General features: G+C 36.3%; 1 protein-coding gene across 1 annotated transcript in view; it reads right to left on the bottom strand.

Annotated features, from left to right (window-relative positions):
• Nucleotides 1-4,176: 4,176 nt before the first annotated feature.
• LOC134540162 (putative RNA polymerase II subunit B1 CTD phosphatase RPAP2) overlaps nucleotides 4,177-18,329 on the bottom strand; it is a 32,585-nt gene continuing 18,432 nt past the window's right edge. The window contains exons 5-7 of the mRNA XM_063382712.1: nucleotides 17,170-17,961; nucleotides 5,714-5,860; nucleotides 4,177-4,907 (exon numbers count right to left, since the gene is read on the bottom strand). Coding sequence (XP_063238782.1) covers nucleotides 4,754-4,907; nucleotides 5,714-5,860; nucleotides 17,170-17,961 — 1,093 coding nt within the window. The 3' untranslated portion in view covers nucleotides 4,177-4,753. The remainder of the gene's footprint in view (nucleotides 4,908-5,713; nucleotides 5,861-17,169; nucleotides 17,962-18,329) is intronic.

Here is an 18,329-nt window from a genome sequence, read left to right as displayed (position 1 = left end):
GTAGAGTACACCAGCCTAACAAAGTGTAAATCACCCAATTGTAACCAAATTTTATAGAAAATAAAATTTCCAAAAATAATTTAAATTTATAATAAAATTTTAAAAAAAAAATATGCCGAAATATCTAATTTCCGGCACACTGCGCATCGTCATGCCTCGGCACCGATATCTATGGCTGAGTGGCTTTGGGAATTCCGCAGGCCACCACGCGAAGTGGCATGAACTAGCGACGCCCTTCTCGATTGTTTGGATGTCGGATCAGCCCGGGATGACGCGACTTGCTCTCGTCGGTTCAAGAAGGGCGCCTGAATACTTAAGCCATGGCGCTGGCCTCCACGGGAGTTCTGAGCAAGTCCCGCGACAGTTCCAAGCGGATTCCGAGCGAAGGGAAGTGCGACATCTGCGAAGAGGGTGAGAGACTCCCCTGAGAGTGGCGTGACGCGGAGATCGACTGGATCGTGAGAGTGCGCTGACTGAGTGGCGAAGACTGTGTGTGTGGACAGGCACGAGGTAAGGAACGAACCACTGTTGAGCCTTGCTCCAGTGAAGAGTGCGAACTGCGGAACTTGACAGACATTGAGTGACTTGATAAACATTTTTAAGTGCCAGCAATTTGTAATTGGACATTTTTAAGTACAATTATTTATTATTAATGTAAGTATTAGTAATCAATAAAACTGAAATAAAACTTAATTGGGCTATCCCTTAAAAACTCAGTTCTCCCAGCATTATAAATCCTAACAGTATCGTTATGTAACATATCCTCTGACAAAAAAAAAGTTGTACCGTATTCACTCGCGTAATGTCCGCCCTCGCATAATGTCCGCACCCTTTATTTATATATCCTTAAAAGAAAAAATTAAAAATTCGCATAATGTCCGCACCAGTCGTCTACGGCGGGCAACACAACTTTGGCCACCCCTAAAGGACGCAGTACGAATGGAAAGTTGACGGCTCTGTAAACAAAGCCGTGACCTTGAGCTGTCCTTTCTCTCCTGTTCTGAAAGGGTGGGGAAATTCGTTGAACTGAACAAAGCACGGTAACGGTAAACACAGCTGACCAATGACCAACACGCACGCAAGTTCAAGGCATGAGTGCGTAAAGGCCCCGCCCGCGTATAAGCCCCCCTCCTTGTTTTGTAAACATTTTTGAGAAAAAATGTAAAAACGCATTTTTCTGGGTTTATCTGAGGGCAGGGCAGCTTGGCATGCATCAAACAACAAGCCATGTATTGTGAGCGGTGGGAGGTGATTTTGGAAGCGGCAGTGATACAGAGACTGGTATTATAGTTTGTCCGTTCTCAGTAGGACCGTCGTGAGGCATGCCAGACGTAAGCAGTTAGTCCTATCTCAAACGACATAAAGATAAAGAAAGCTGGTCTCGCCCTCGCCGCTGTGTTGATGTGGAGTGTTGACGGAGAAGAAGAGGGGAAGTGAAGGAGGAAGGGAAGTGGGTCAAGGATTCTAACACTCCTTTGTCTGGTTGGCTGGCTAGCTGGCAGGAGGGAGGTTAAGCCACGCCTCTGCCTCTCTCCCCTCCTGACACAGCGCTGCCTCTGCCTCTGCCTCTGCCTCTGCCTCTCTCCCCCCTGCGGAGTCGTTGCCTCTCTCACCCTCCTGCCGCGTTGCTGCCTCCCCCGCCGCCCTCATTCGAACAAAGACGCACGACTTGAATAGAACACAAAATTTTTTATTTTTGTATTTTTCCTCGCATAATGTCCGCACCCCTTTTTTTCGGCCATAAATGTGGTCAAATTACTGCGGACATTACGCGAGTGATTACGGTATTTACAGTGCTCACAACTAACAGTAAGACAAGTAATATTGGTGTATGTGCAAAACACAAGAGATGAATTACAATTTATTTTCTATTATGGGCAAAGAAATACATAGAGTATAAATACAGTGTCACCCTGGTATTACTAAATACACGTCAACATTAAGCAAAACAAGATTAACGTATGATGGGAATACAAGGAAAGACATTCCTAGAACTTTTAAACAGGCGCCTCCAGGAGGAGACATGGCATTCTTTTGTTATAGCACGCATCCAGCAAGAAAATTAGTCACCAAACATTAGGTAGGTAATTTTAAAGTGATGGCTAAAACAGAAAATTTGGAAAAGCAGCTAAATCCTGCGTTACACATCAACAGAGATATTAAAACTTAATGATTTGCCATGACTCGCCCGAAGAACCTCGCTGGGATACTAGTAGACGATAAGCCTTTTCCCGCAGATGACCACGTGCAGGCTGAGGCGCTCATAACACAAACAGAGGAGGGGCAATTGGGGAAGGAACCAAAGGGATACAGTGTATGTTGGTGTGGGGGTGGCGGGGTACACATGGGTTAGGGGGGAAAAGAGGGGAAGGGGAGGGAATAATCACAGATCTACAATGACCCTGAGGTTGCGTAATGCAAAATCAAAACATGATGTTGAACATGGAAGAAACTAAACAATTCTTTTATTCATTAAATGTCTTAAATAAATATGTTTTTAAAAACTAGCATAAGAAAACAACATGTATCTGTTTATTAAGTTTTTAACATTAAAATGTTAATTTTTAGAAAAATTTGTTGTACAGCCAGTATTAAAGTAATTTTTAAGGAATATTAGTACTGAGGTACTGTTACAACTCGAAGAATCATAACGTGCAGATTACTGTGATTGAAAGGCTCCATGAAGAATTTAAAGCTAGGAACATGTTTTTATAGCACTCAACTAACAAAAATACTGGTGATAATTTTAATTTTTTATGTTAATTATAATTTTAATCTGTAAACAGTTTTCATTCCTGGCAGCTGCTGAAGCAATTTTAATTGTGCCCTTTTAAACAATAGACGAGCTACTAAATAATTTTCAGAAAATACACTTTTATCACCGAAGTAATATAGTCTTACAGGAATACTTTTTTTTTTACGTAATTTTTACTGTTTGGTATTTAATAAAACATAAATACTTAATTTTGTTTCAGTTCTGATGAAACCAACATCATTAGCTAAGTTACATAAATTTTTATTAATTTAGAAACATTATATGAAATTTCTTAGTATACCGTATTTACTCGCGTAAAAAAAGGGGAGGGGGCCTATACGCGAATTTGGAGGAAAAAATAGATTTTTCTTTTTTTCAGGTACGAAAAAAAACATTTAATAAAAGCAAAATGAAATACTGCCACAACTTATTTAAACGCCAATTAAATTTTGATTAAATGAAATAGCTGGCGGAACGACTGGCAAGTCGTGCGTCTTTGTTCTAATGAGGGAGGGTGGGGGAGGCAGCGCTGCGGCAGGGGGGGAGAGAGGCAGAGGCGTGGCTTAACCTCCCTCCTGCCAGCTAGCCAGCCAACCAGACGAAGGAGTGTTAGAAATACCAGTACCTGCTCCACCCACTTCCCTTCCTCCTTCACTTCCCCTCTTCTTCCCCTTTTCTTCTCCGACAACACTGCACATCAACACAAGCACGCGAGTCCAGCTTTCTTTATCTTTATGTCGTTTGAGATACGACTAACTGCGTACATCTGTCACGCCTCATGACAGTCCTACTGAGAGAGGACAAACAATAATACCAGTCTCTGTATCACTGCCGCTTACAAAATTACCTCCCGCCGCTCACAATACATGGCTTGCTGTTTGATGCATGCCAAGCTGCCCCGCCCTCAGATAAACCCAGAAAACCAAGTTTTTAAATTTTTTCTCAAAAATGTTTACAAAACAAGGGGGGAGGGCTTATACGCGAGCAAATACGGTACCTTAAAAATCCTCAGTACATAATTTTTAAAGTCATTTTGTTTCCAGAAATAGAGTTCTAACTGTTCCTCATTTTGGAATAATTGTAATTTTGCATCACTCATTACCAACTTTTAATTTAAGTCTTGGGTAGGTTATTTCAATTTATTCAATTTTTGCAGTGTTTTTTTGTATCCTATATAATATGTTTTTTTAGGTAATTAATGGCCAGAGGGGTGATTCACTGCCAACCAGTTGCACTTCAGGTTCTTACTGTCTCTCATCCTTGGCTGCAAAACCTTAGAAAATCCTCTTGAAGTGGATTCTATTCAAGTCACACTGGCTGTCTTACTGCCAACTTGACTTAAGTTAGAAAGTGGAAAATTAACTTTTAAAAATTGGGTAATATTTGCATAGGTTAAGTTTTGTAAAAAAAAAAATTGTCAGTTTATTTTTTTTAACAGTTTACTGAGTAAACGTTCATTACATAAAGCACAGCATAACAGCCTTACTGTCATCAAAAGTATGAAACAATTCACATAAATAGGTTTTTATTATTGTATACTTTCAAGTAACCCCAAAAATTCATTAAATATTAAAAAAAAAACTGATAGGTAAAATAAAATTATAAAATCTTGACTGATTATAACTTAAGTTGTAATTTCAGAAATTATGTTATGGTTAAACCAACAGTGTGTATTATTTATCTACTTCTCTTCAGTAGTCTTGAAAGAAAATCTTCACTTCTAACACAAAATTTAAGTATTTTATGTCTCATTTTTTGTCTTCATAACTTTTTCCACATCCCTCTCACCCATCCATCCCTCTTCCACACCACTGGTCTCTTCCCCGAGGGTTCAAGAGCTTCGTATCCAAACTTGCAATTTATCCCCTAACAGAGAGCTGTTTCCTCTCGAGAAGTATGGTACCTACGCGCTCACATACTCCACTAACGGGGAGCAACTGCACATGACGAGGGTCTGGGGAATGCACGTGGCTAGGTTCTTGCATCGCCGCCACAGGGTCAGCTCGAGCTGCCATCCACGTCCGTCAGCCAGCACAGCAGACGGTCTATGTAGCCGCTGTCCAGCTGGAAACTGAGCAGGATCATGGTCTGGGAATCCCTCACCTTCTTTGACCGGAGCTGTCCCTGCAGCCGCACATTCTTCAGGCTCAAGCTGAAACCAGTAACAGTAGTACCTACGTTCATTAGACTGAATAGGGAGCATAATAGTACAAATCCCAAGGGGGCTAGGTGGGTCTCAGCCCCTTCTGGAATTAACAAGCCCTTCACTGAGGGGGCCCAATTGCACTTACAAAATCTTAATTGTGAATTGGGAATAATAAATGTAATTCTGCTGTAAAAACATTTGATAAAGTTACAGAATTCACCAGACACATAACTACTTACTATTTCTAAAACCACTATCAAATCACCACTGAGAGACAATTTTAAGCCAATTAAAGCACATACCAAGGCTTTGGAACCCTCTAGACCCACATTCATGTAGATATTATGTTGCAATGACATTGCTTAATAGATTTGTATTTAAAGTTAGGTGGCTGTATGCATATGATACTATCCTTATGATGCCTTCAAAATTAATCCCTTTAAGAAGGATAAAAATTTTTAACAATTTAAAATGAAATTTAAACACAACTTTATAAACATGCTAATTTAGGCCATAAGTACATAGTAACTTTTTAAAGAGTATAGCAAGTATTGATTCTATTTTTTAAATACATACTTTAATTTACTTCGTAAGTACTTTGGTTTTATATCTCGTAGACGGGCTGTTGGAGTCAGAGAAGCACTGTGAAAACTGGGTAAGAAAGTGACCTCTGTAGTAGGAAAACATTCCAGCATTTGCAGAGTGATTTTGGAAAAGAAAATACAACACAAATCAGAAATGATGGACCAGGAATGAAAAACAAGTCCAATGTTATGATACTCGACTGAAAGAAATGTTTACGAGTGCCTCACATGTTCATGAGGATGAGGCCCACGAGGTTCCACTCAGGCTGGTGGAAAGAGATGTTGTGGGCACCGAGGCGGAACGTGGTCACCAGCTGGCGCAGGTCACCACTGACATCGCAGCTCGCTCCCAGAGCAGCCAGCAGGTCCGGCACCCTGCAAGGCATTCGCGCTCGCCACTTGCACCCTTACCAACCTGCACTATGCACACAGCCCTGTCCTGTCTAGGTGATGACAACGGCCAGCACTCATGTCTTCTTCTAAGTAGCTCCCCATAACGAACTTTCACAGCTTCACATTTTTGCAATTTATCAATGAGAACGGACCATGGTTTTATTTTTAGGCCAATTTTGTTTTTAAAATTGGTAATTTTGAAGCTAATGTATGTAATCCTGTAAGTTCTGTTTTTCTCCCCCACTAGGTACTGTATTGTGTAACAAATACAGCACTAAAATAATACTCAAAAAGTTAATATATGTTTCACCAAACTACATAGTATAATTTTTTAGGAATGTATGATGTAAAAATAATATGTTTAGTAATAAGCATGTCTACGACAGTATTACTCTGTAAAATTGAAAATAAATTAGCCGGCCTCTGTACATTTGCAAAATTTACCTATGTCGGCAAGAAAAAAAAGTCAAGATTCAAAATCAAAAAACAGTGTAATATTTTTTCTTATCAATTTGGGCCATAGATTTAGCTACAAACTTCATGTTGAATAAAAGACAGTCAAAGTTAAAATGCTAAAAATTACCTTTTGGATTACATAATTTCATAGTTGTAGTTTCTGTAATTCTGGTGCTATATGATGTATTAGATGGTATTTCGGCATTATATGGTATATTGACATGCTTTCTTGTATTATTTCAGTTTTATCAGAATTTACCACAAAATCTTGTCCTTAGCTATGTATAAGTATGAACAACATGACTTAAACCTTTAAAGAAGTGTTTATAAAACATTTTACAGCTCCTGAGAAACTTTTAACATGCATATATATTACTGTATTTCAACTAACTGTTAATTATTAAAAATTTTTGAAGCTATAAAAATGTAGGATTAAATTAATATCAAACTGGTTACACAGATAAAAGGATTAGCTAGTGCTCAAAAGTTTTACAGGAAATAATTAATCAGTTAAGAATTTTAAAAACCTAACCTTGAGCTCCCAGTAGTGTTGGATTATTATACACATATGGTAAATTTAACAGCAGAAATAAAATTTGTTCTTTATAAACTCATGTCGGTAAAACTAGTGCTACTTTAATGGTTGCCTACAGCGTAATACTAGTGCTACTTTAATGGTTGCCTACAGCATCACATTGCACCTAAATATACATAATAATTGGGCAATGCAAAACAGTGCGACAAGGAAATTTAAGTCCTCATACATGTGATGTTAATGGAAACTAGTATGGTAAGAGAAAAACTTCATAAATTTTATAACAGTGTTACACTCTCATACTTTTGGATAAATAGTAAAATTCTGAAATTTGTTCATGAATCCCCTAAAAAAATTTAAAATTTGGTGATGTGCATCACTTCATGTACTAGATACTCATGTAATGTAGTGTTAAGTTGGATTACACAAGCTTCAAATATTCTTTTAGTCTGCACCCATGAATGAATAACAAACAATACTTAAGAGAGAGGAAAGGCATTTAAAAACAATCATACCGTGAGTTTGAAATATTTATACCCTCATAATGCTGTCCAAAAAAGCTTTTTTATTCGTTCAAACTGCTTAAAAAATTTAAATGTAAAACGATTGTAAGTATTGAGTACATTGCCTATATTATTATTATTGTAAATTATTATAAGCTGAATAAGTACATGTTATTCAAAATGAGATTTATTTCAATTCTATTTTTTAAATGACCCAGTTCCGTTCAGAGGTAAGGACATGTAGGTAAGGAAGTGTGTGTTGTTAAGTTTAAGATTTTCCTGTTATTCTATTTTCTGTTTTAATATTGTATTGATTTGGCAATAGAAATAACAGACTTGCTAACTTTTGAAACCCTCAATTAGTAAAATACATAAAAAATTATATAACACGCGTAAACTGCTCGCGGCAATTGAAAAATTAATAAAATTTCATATCTCATTTTTTCTAGTAATCAAAATTATGTAATCGTTTTAACATACATTAACATTCATTCTCATTATTTCCCATTATGGAAACATTTTTGCTTAGTATCACATCAAAGAAAAAACTTCGTTCCTTGTGGTACCCTACAAATCAACAGTGTACCTTTGTTACAATATACACTGATATCAGTTAACTTCCAGTAGAATCTCCCTGGAGTACTGGTAATGAAAGCAACCTTGACACTATCATTTTAAAACTTGCATCACAAAATGTTACTACTAGTGGATATAATTTGGATTCAGAGTCATTGCTGCCGTCGGTCGCGGCTGAAAATGCCACATTTTGTAAATTACAAACAATTTTATAGTTGCATCTGTTGCCATTTCTTTCACGATAGCCGTCGACTTTGTTCTTGCGCAACCAAATTTTTTTGCTACTTCAGAATTTGAAAACATTTTTCTCAATAACGGGCCGGCGTGATCAGAAACATTTAAAGGAATATTATGTTCAACCAAAAAGTTTGTAAACATACATTCTGCACGTATTACAGCATTGTCTGTGCTGTTATTTTTAGCGAACTCACCACTAACCTTTGAACTGAATGCGACACTTTTAACATTTGCGAGATTTTTTGAACAGTTCACGTGGAGATTGAAGTCATATCTTCCGCCGTGCCCAATTTTGATGTCGCATCTACACACTGAAAAAAATGCGAACTGTGTTCCCTTGCTTGATTTAAGAATACACGTGTATGTATCACGAAATGCCTGAGAATAATGCGTATCACGTTTCGGGGGCATTTTCTTCTTCACTTTATTCCACTTCCGTTAATTGTGCACATAACACGTTTTTATTAAAAACATGCAATAAATATGTTTCCTAACCTGTAATAAACAAAATCAAAATTGGCTCAACTTTAACTGAAGAACAACAACATACATTTTTAAGGCAGACGGAAAATACATGTTTTAATAAACGTCTCGTACTTAAAATTCGTAAAAAATGCAGACATTCTCGTACAATCTTAAAACGGACGTGATTTTCGTACATTTTACGAAAAAATCGTATAGGTTGGCAAGTCTGAAATAAGTATTTTTCATGCACATCAATACATATGGATCTTTAAAAGCTTTCCAAATACATGGCACTATCCAAACTTTCTGTACTATTTTATAAATAGGCCTGTGCGAATATTCAAATTTTCGAATATGAATACTAAACTGTTCGTATTCGATTCAACCTCGAATACTATTACTTTAAAATAACGAATATTGGTTTGCTTACGAATACTTAACATACCATACCTCCAAAGTATGTCATATACCAAAGTTCACTGCTGAGATTTAGTCATTTGTGTGATATAAATACCCTTTTTTGATGTACAATGGGACTTCATAATCAAAAACATTAACAATAAGTGAAGTTTTAAACATGCAACAAGTATTAATATATTTTTTTTATTAATGACTTGCTATAAAGTAAAAGAAAAAATCACCTAAAAAATTCAAAACACTGCATATTTGTCATTTCAAACTTGAAAACAAAATTAACTTGTATTCTTTTTGTCACACGCACCAAGGCGCCTATTCTTGACACTGTCTGAATAATTCCGCTGGCGGAATAATTCGCTACTTTTTCCGATAGACAGCCAATTGTCTATTCTTGAACTACTACAGTTGCTATTGGAATCAACATTGTCGAGTTGATGAAAAGTCTCTATGGAAGTGCAGCAATGTTGCTTTTAGTGATGACGTCACTGGTAGAAGGCAAAATTACAAATGATGGGAAGGACCATTTCTCATGAAAGTGTGTTAATTTTTTTGTTATATTCATCTCTTTTCTCTAGATGATGGACTTGAAAGTTATGTGTATAAATACATAAGTAATAATTAAAAATGAGTTGTAAAGTTATGCCTGAGAAATGGAAAATTCTATGACTAGTGACTACATTGAAAAAAAGATGTTTTATGAAGGGAAAAATATTATTGTGCAATGCAATTGTCAACTTTATTTCTTGTTGGAAAAAGTATTACAAAAACACAAATATTTATGAATCTGTTAGGAGATTCATGTATTTTTTTTAGTAATTAAAATTTTTTTTCATTTAAAAGACACATTTTTTAGCCTAGTTTCTGCTTAATCGACTCCAACAATTATCATATTTTTTGTGAATACTTTGAGGTGAAAATACATTTTATGCAGCGTTTCTTGGTTCAAAAAATAATTTATGAATGTGTACATTAAGATTTTTATAACCACTGCAAGTCATTACATAATGGTAACTTTTTTGGACAATTTGGGAATTATTTCGGGGATAAATTTTGTAATTATTTGGAGTAGGGGCTTCTTAGAAACAATTTATGTATTTATTAAAAACACTTTCAGCAACTATCTTTTCTGTCATTATTTATTAAATAATACTTGTGTGGGATTTTATTGGTGTATACTGTTTTCAACGATATCTTCTGCATGGCAGGAATGTTGGCTAAGTTTGCAAGATAGGGAGGGGTAAAAAGGATAACCTTTATTTTCACAATCAATTGAAATCGAGGAAAATTCATATATAAATGGACTCATTTCAATTGTATTTCAATCCCGGAATAGATGTACATTTTTACGAATAAATGTGCATAGCCTATCCTTTATAAACCTGCCACTCTAGTTCTGATCCAATCAAAACATGACACATTTTTACAAAATTTAGTGTGAAAAACTAATTACGTTATATGGAAACTATGTAATATTACTATTGCAAAAAACAACAAATACATATCAAATTTCTACACAGCAAAATTCCATACTTTCCATGTACAGTAGGTAAAATGTTAAGTAACAAAAAATTGTAAATTTAACTTTCGTTACCTAATATTAAAGAAAATGACATTGCCAATCACAGAAACAAATGTAATATTCTTAGACTTTAAATTGTAGTTCTCTTACAAGCTATTTCTTGTCAAAACACACAAATTTTAAAGGTTGGAATAGCACTCATGTTGCAATATTTAAATACAATAAATTGAACGTATTCTTAAACCTATCGCATATGAGTTTATGTAATGTTTTTGTTTCCTTTAGGAATAAATTCAATTTCAATCAAATAACCTACGACTCAGTGATAGGGTTACCTACAGTATCATGTCACGTATTTTTATCTGAATATACATCCCATAATATAACAAGGTGAACAAGTTATTGCTGGTTTTAAATGTAGCTAACCTAATATCACTAGCCATCCGCTATATTTTAGAAAATTATAATGTAGCTAACCTAACTTCACAGACCATCCACACGATTTTAAAGTACTTTATAACCACAACATAGCCTCCATTTTCAGCAACACGAAGTTCCGAAGAACAACAAACTCTCAAATTTCTATCATAATTGTTGTTCTGCCAGCACAGGAGGAGGCAGAATAATTCCAGCAGTTTGTGACAACATTACCGATACTTAATTCCACTAGCAAGTGTTCAAGAATAGGGTTTAGCAAATCTCTGTCGGAATAAAGTCATTCCGCTAGCGGAATAAATCCGACGTCAAGAATAAACCCCCAGTATTGGGGAAATAATAATCGTCAATAACCCTGGACTACAACACCACAAAACTTGGACACACTATTCAGATTGGCATTAAAAGAAGTAATTGTCATATAAATAAATAATAAATACAAATAAACAGCGTATAAATCAATAGTCAGAATCAAACTAACACCATGTGATACAGTAGCAGCTTAATTAATGTATACATTTATGATGAAAAAGACATTGCAACAAAAAAAAATATATATATATATATATATATATATATATATATATATATATATATATATATATATATATATATATATATATATATTTTTTTTTTTTTTTTTTTTTTGTTGCAATATATATATAAAAATGTGAATGGTTTAAGATTCCCGGTAAAATTAGCAAAAATTGTGTTTATATAATATTGCTGAACTAAAATACAATCTACCTAGCTGCCATTAACAAAAACTCGTAAATAACTAGGATTTAAATATGTAAGTATTAGCTCATTTAATCCCTAATTTGGGAATACACATTAAAAAGAAAAAAGATTTATGTACTTCTTCGTAAAATAGATTGCAATGAATTTCACAGTATTTTGCAATTAGCAAAAATTATCAATATGTAGTGTAGCAGTTTGTAGAAAATTAGTTGAAAAGAAACTGAAATGAAGTTTGGTTGGTTGGTTGGTTAGATTACTTTAGGCAAGATGTATAATTTAAAAAAAATAGTTATAATTTAAATATTTTAGCAAACATTTTTCATATAATTATTGTAGCTGACTTACCAACCTTTCTCTTTAGTATTATTTGTCTAATTTTTCAAAAGTTGTTACATGACATGAAAAAAAAAATTAGTGGGATTCTAATTCAATGTTAAGTTCAAAATAATTGTTAATATTCAGTTCAGATTTGGTATGAGTAAAATTTTTAGGGTTGGTATACATTTAAGTTCAATTGAATATAAATACTGTTATGAAAGCGAGAGACCAGACCACGATGCCAGGTTGGGAACTGGCTGGTGGCTCTGCATGATCACTGATGTACTGTGCCCGGCAGTTATCTTGGCGTCTCTCAGCGCAGGGTGCGGGGACAGCGGGACCGGAGAAAGAAGAGGGGGTAAGCAGGTGCCACGTAGCTGAGAGTCGTGTAATGGCTGTTAGGAAAATATCGCCCTTCAGTGTATACCCGAAAATGGAAGGCGAAGGTGGCAGTTCGCAGAGGTGCGGTAAAGTGATACATAGCGGAGAGCGGGAAATAATAAAAAACGTGATGCAGTGTTGTGATGAAGAAGCGAAAAATAAATGTCTCACAAGTCGTTAAGGGTACCAACGTTATGTGATACGTAATTTTGCGTTGTGTCTCATATAATTTCACTTAACTCTCTTATCTTCAGATATTTGTGATATTTATGAAGTTTTGTGGTTTTTTGTTTGTCGGTAATGCACTCTGGGTGATTTTGGGTACATTTCCCAGAATTTATTCAATTATGTAATTATTATACTAATACATTATTATTCTATGGTACAAGTTGCTATTGCTCCAAAAAAGTGCAAAAGTGGCTTAAATGGAAAGTTTTAATTGTAAGTTATATGTTCAGCATTGTTTGTACACTTAACTTATTTTGTTTTACGTCACCTAATACAATCAATTATCATGGAAAGAGAACTTCACACTTACATTAAACAAATCATATAATATATATGAGGTTTTGAAGGTTATAATATGCATTCTAAAGTGGAAGTTCAATGCAAATTGTATTTACATTTATAATAAATAATCGATTAAAGGTGCATTAAAATATAAAGCCACACATACACAAGAATTTTTTAAATGCCATTAACATTGGTAGTCAGGTGTTTCCTAAACGACTGACATGAAGTTAAAGCAGCAAATATAACATAACAAGCTCCATGTTTAGTTAAATGTAAATCCAGCGCTAAATGGCACATTTTAGTTACGGAAACCGGAGAACGATAAGGGCTAGAATGGCTCCTGCGTCATCAACAGTGAGATAGCGTTCGCGCGGAGAGCTACAACTGCGTAATGTTTTGGTCGTTTGCTTTTTCTTGTGAGACTTTGTTTTAAAATAACTTTGAGAACACAATGAATTGAGAAGCATAGTTTTAAATATATTTTACATACTAAGTGACCTAGTTTTCCAAAATAAATCGTGTCTGGTTTTCGCTAGTTACTGAGTTAACAACATTTTAATTTTTTTTTGGTTAGCATAAGTTTGCTTTTTCTTGTGAGACTTTGTTTTAAAATAACTTTGAGAACACAATGAATTGAGAAGTATAGTTTTAAATATATTTTACATACTAAGTGACCTAGTTTTCCAAAACAAATCGTGTCTGGTTTTCGCTAGTTACTGAGTTAACAACATTTTAATTAATTTTGGTTAGCATAATAATTAGCCGACACCGTAAGTATATTTGATGGGACAAAGTAAAACGTTGCAGGTTTAGATAATAGTTTGTTACTTTTCCTGACAAATGAGTACAAATATTCGAGAACAACCACTGCAATTTACACAATGTTACACTTAGGTAGTACAAGTACAATTCATAGGATTTCTCACTCTTGGTTTGGTAACCCAGCGCCCTTAGCCAAAAGGCCTTACCGCCCTGGGGTCCCCACGGGCGTGGATACAGACTTACGTAGTGTAGGAAGTCACGCGCCGAATGTTTTCTGTTCTTCTAGTACAAACCTGGCCGCTGACCTTGACAATAGGGTATCGCTTTCTCTTCGCCCTCCCTTTACCCCAGACAGGACTAGGGAGCTCAGACGCTAAATTATCTGCCGGGCACAGTAACGCACCATCCATTGACGTAAGGCATGCCACACGTGCCTGACCAGATTACAAGGGTTGTCGCTACCCCTCTCCCCGATCAGCTCCCTGCACATCACCCTTCCTCGGCGCTGTTATCTATCGCTAGGCAGCCTTGGGAATTCCCGGGCCGCCGCGCGGGGCAATGTGAATTGACGCCGCCCTTCTGGACTGTTCGGGCGTCTTGTCAGCCCGGGATGACGCGACTCGCCACAGCTGTCCTCATCGGTTCGAGAAGAGCGCCACAGTACTTAAGCAGCGATGCCAGTCTCCGCCACAGTTCGGCCTCCACCACAGTTCGCGATAGGTCCCGTGACGTGTGCCACGAGTGCCGCGTGAGTGCCACAAAAGTTCTGAGCAGATTCCGAGTGAAGGGAAGTGCAACATCTGCGAAGAGGGTGAGAGACTCCCCTGAGAGTGGCGTGACGCGGAGATCGACTGGATCGTGAGAGTGCGCTGACTGAGTGGCGAAGACTGTGTGTGTGGACAGGCACGAGGTAAGGGGCAAACCACTGTTGAGCCTAGCTCCAGTGATGAGTGTGAACTGCGGAACTTGACAGACATAGAGTGACTTGAGAATAAACATTTTTAGTGACTTGAGAATAAACATTTTTAACTGCCAGTGATTTGTAATCTGACATTTTTATGTACTATTATATTAATTTCAATATTAGTAATTAATAAAACTGTAATTAAACTTAATTAGGCTACCCCTTACGAACCCAGTTCTCCCCACATTATTAGTACATAACATAACAAATAAATAAATCTCAGCATTACATTTGTCTGTACATACTAAATTTACTCAATTACAAGAGACATGAATCCTCACATGACTTTTTGAGTTCAGAATATTATGATGTATCTTATATTCACCACATGCATTAGTTTCTACAGTGCACCTATTTATGGAATTTAGATTTTACAATAGGGTGTTGTTTTACAATATAGACTTCCTACATATGCAGTAGGGATAAACCAATCAAATCCTCAATACCCATAAAATACTTAGTATTCAAAGGATTCAATATTTGAGGGAAAAGATTTGAAATAAAATCTAAAAGAAAAGAAAATAAATTAAAAAATTAAACACTAATAAACTCTGACATTTACTAACGCCAATTTTTTTTTCTTTCATTCATATCCTGTTACCATTCCCCTAGAGTTTAATTTTTCAACACAATGGTTAATATATTTCATTTACTGTACATTATTTATTTTTTGACCCTTGACACCTAGATTCGGATACAAGGGGTACACTAGAGGTATTCTCTATGATTAAAATTCGAGAAAATTGGGATTTAGCCCATCACTAATTTGTAGGCAAACACATCAACATTATTAAGCAAGAAGGAAATTCAGGATGTGGCACAAGAAAATGGGGTGGCTTGTCGACAGTGACAAGATGACAAAATTCTGATATCACAATTGCAGCTCCGAGCACCTTCTAATCTGAAGATAAAGCAGCCAAATAAAAGCAGGTCGACCAGTAAAGCCGTAGCACAAAACCTCTACAACACAGCTGTGGGTCCTATAAACTACTCAGAAGCATGAGTACACCGGTTCTATAGTTCATATATCACACATTTACAAATTATAACATTAAGTATAAGTAATTTACAATAAAAGTTTGTCAAAGTAAGCGGGTGTCTTAGCTGAGCGTAAATATGGAATAGTAAAACCTTGGCATATAAAACTTAAATGGGCTGATTTTGGGTGGGTTTGTTAGTGAGGTTTCTTTATAATGAGGTGAAACCAAAACTAACAAGTTATATGTACTACAAAATTAAAAAGCTTTATAGTTAATACAGTTGAATTAGGGATGCTAAGGGCATCAATCAGGTAAATCTAAGCAAAAACTTTGCAGGTTAATCAAATGGAGGAATACTTTACTTTATCTCAAGTCTAGACAACTGTAAGTACTCAAAATTCGAATTTTTTTTGTAATATTCGACTCGAGCTCACTGCTTTTAAAAAAACTCAAAATTTGAGCAAGGTTTTTTTTTGTCCTGTACCTTTAGATAATTACGACTTTCTTTCATTATTTCGGAATGTCTTACCATCCTAGTATCCTTTACTTTGTAATGTAGCATAATATACCATATATACATAAATACAGTAAACTTCATTTTTACATACCCGGCATTTACAAATTCAGGTGTTTAACAAATTTTTTTTTACTTGCTTCATTATTTCACATATAGTACTAATGGCTTACTTTCCCACTTAAAAAAAAAATATTTACCGCAGTTTATGTTGTAACAGTTCTGCATTTAATGGCAAAATATCACAAAAGTTAGACTGAACAATAAAAGCTGAAAATGAGTAGTGTGAAGTTGGTTATTATATGTTACTACGTGTGGTCATTAAAGCTTCACGTCATTGTAGACAACCTACATTTTTTGTGCCATGTGCCACAGTAAACCATACGGCCATGAACCAAAGGTTTAGTGACGTGAATGCCAAAATTGAATTCAGTTTTATATACCTCCACTTTAAACTTTAATCTGTTATGAATAAAATAAATTGTGAATAATGTTAACAGTGGATTACTGGGTCTTAAAGCAATGTACCATAACTTCGCACAGGCCTATGTCAAACCCAATTATTTTTTGCCTGTCGCGATTTAGTGGTAACTGAAATTTACAGATGTGCTATTCAAGACTGGGGCAGTAAAATTAACATCGCGCTACACAAATTCACGCAATCTGAAGACGTGCTAAGTGAGAGACTGGTGTATATGTTTATTTTAAATGTAAAAAATATGACCATTTCACAGAAATATTAAAGATTTTTCATATTTTCCTTCACTGTAGTGTTTTTTGTTGGTGAAACTGTGAAAAAATACTTTGTTATTTAGAGGTACAAATACATACGGTTATATAGAGTTTTGGTAGGACTAAACAGCTACTTCATTCTAAAAAGGATTTCATTATAAAGGAGTTCATTGTAAGACGTCTTACTGTATCATTATCTATGTGGGATGATGCAGACTTCCGTAAAGACGGCCGGACACTCACACTCTATTCAGGCGATCCAGCACAATGCGCCGGCGCAGCGCGGCCTGAGCATGTTGGTCCACCAGAGGCACGCCCGCGTCTCCCAGGAGCTCTCGGGACTTCTCCTTCGTCAGCAGTCGCAGCGTGTCCATGGTGAACCATTCCTTCATGCACTTCTCCACGTACAGCACAATGCTGTGCAGCCCTGGTTCCTCGATGTCTCTCTTCCCACGGTGCTTCTTGCCTCGCGAACACTTACTGCGTCCCTCGCGCGCCTCGCCCACTGCACTCTCTGTGAGAATCTCTGAATCAGTCACAATTCTACTACTCATACTCTCTGACTTCAATGTGCATTTAATATCAAGACTTCTTGAATCACCTGTGTGTTTACTAACAAGACACCCTGAATCTGAACTTTTATCACTAGGGCTCCCAGACATCTTTGAAAGCTTGCAATCAATCATTCCTTGATCTATTGAGTTTATGGTCTCTGCAACTAAAGCAAGTTCATTGCTACCTCCTACCCCTGTTGTGATGCTTGTTTTATCTTTGAATTCGCAAGTAAATCTTTCTGCACTCCCTGCCCTCTGGAGCTTGTCACAACCAGCGTCCAAGATTCTACCTGCCGCGTCTGCCTGCCTCCCCTCACACTCGCTGTGGTTTCCTTGCACACCTCCTGCCACAGGAGCGAGTGTCTCTGGCTCCGAGCTCCGAGTGACCAAATGCTCGTCCACCGGACCCTTGCACGACTGCTCTCTCTCACTCGCCGCCACCTTCTCCACACTGAACTCCAGCTCATCACCAACTCCTTCACTGAAACCCACAACCACACTTGACACATAACTACAAGTAAACTGACAGACAAGCAGATGAGTAGGACAGAAGAATGGTCAAATGTAAAAATATGAGCCCTTACCATACTAGCAGGTATACATGCACCACATTTGGGTTCCATAATTTTTCTGTCATTGTTAGAAGTAACAAGTATTTTTTCTACTATAATCAAACTGCAACATATTAGCACAATCAAGCAGTATTTATTTTTAAAACACCACTGTATTTTTAATTATTATTAAAAAAAACTACAACTAGAAAGAAATATAAAAAACCAATAAGCAAGAGAGCACTATAGTATAATATTGACCCCATATACTGGTCCAGTTCTCCTATTTTGATTTTCC

The sequence above is a fragment of the Bacillus rossius genome, chromosome 1 (genome assembly GCF_032445375.1).
Source record: "Bacillus rossius redtenbacheri isolate Brsri chromosome 1, Brsri_v3, whole genome shotgun sequence".
Lineage (NCBI taxonomy): Eukaryota > Metazoa > Arthropoda > Insecta > Phasmatodea > Bacillidae > Bacillus > Bacillus rossius.
The sequence above is the reverse complement of the archived record's forward strand: the minus strand, read 5'-3'. Positions and strand labels throughout refer to the sequence as shown.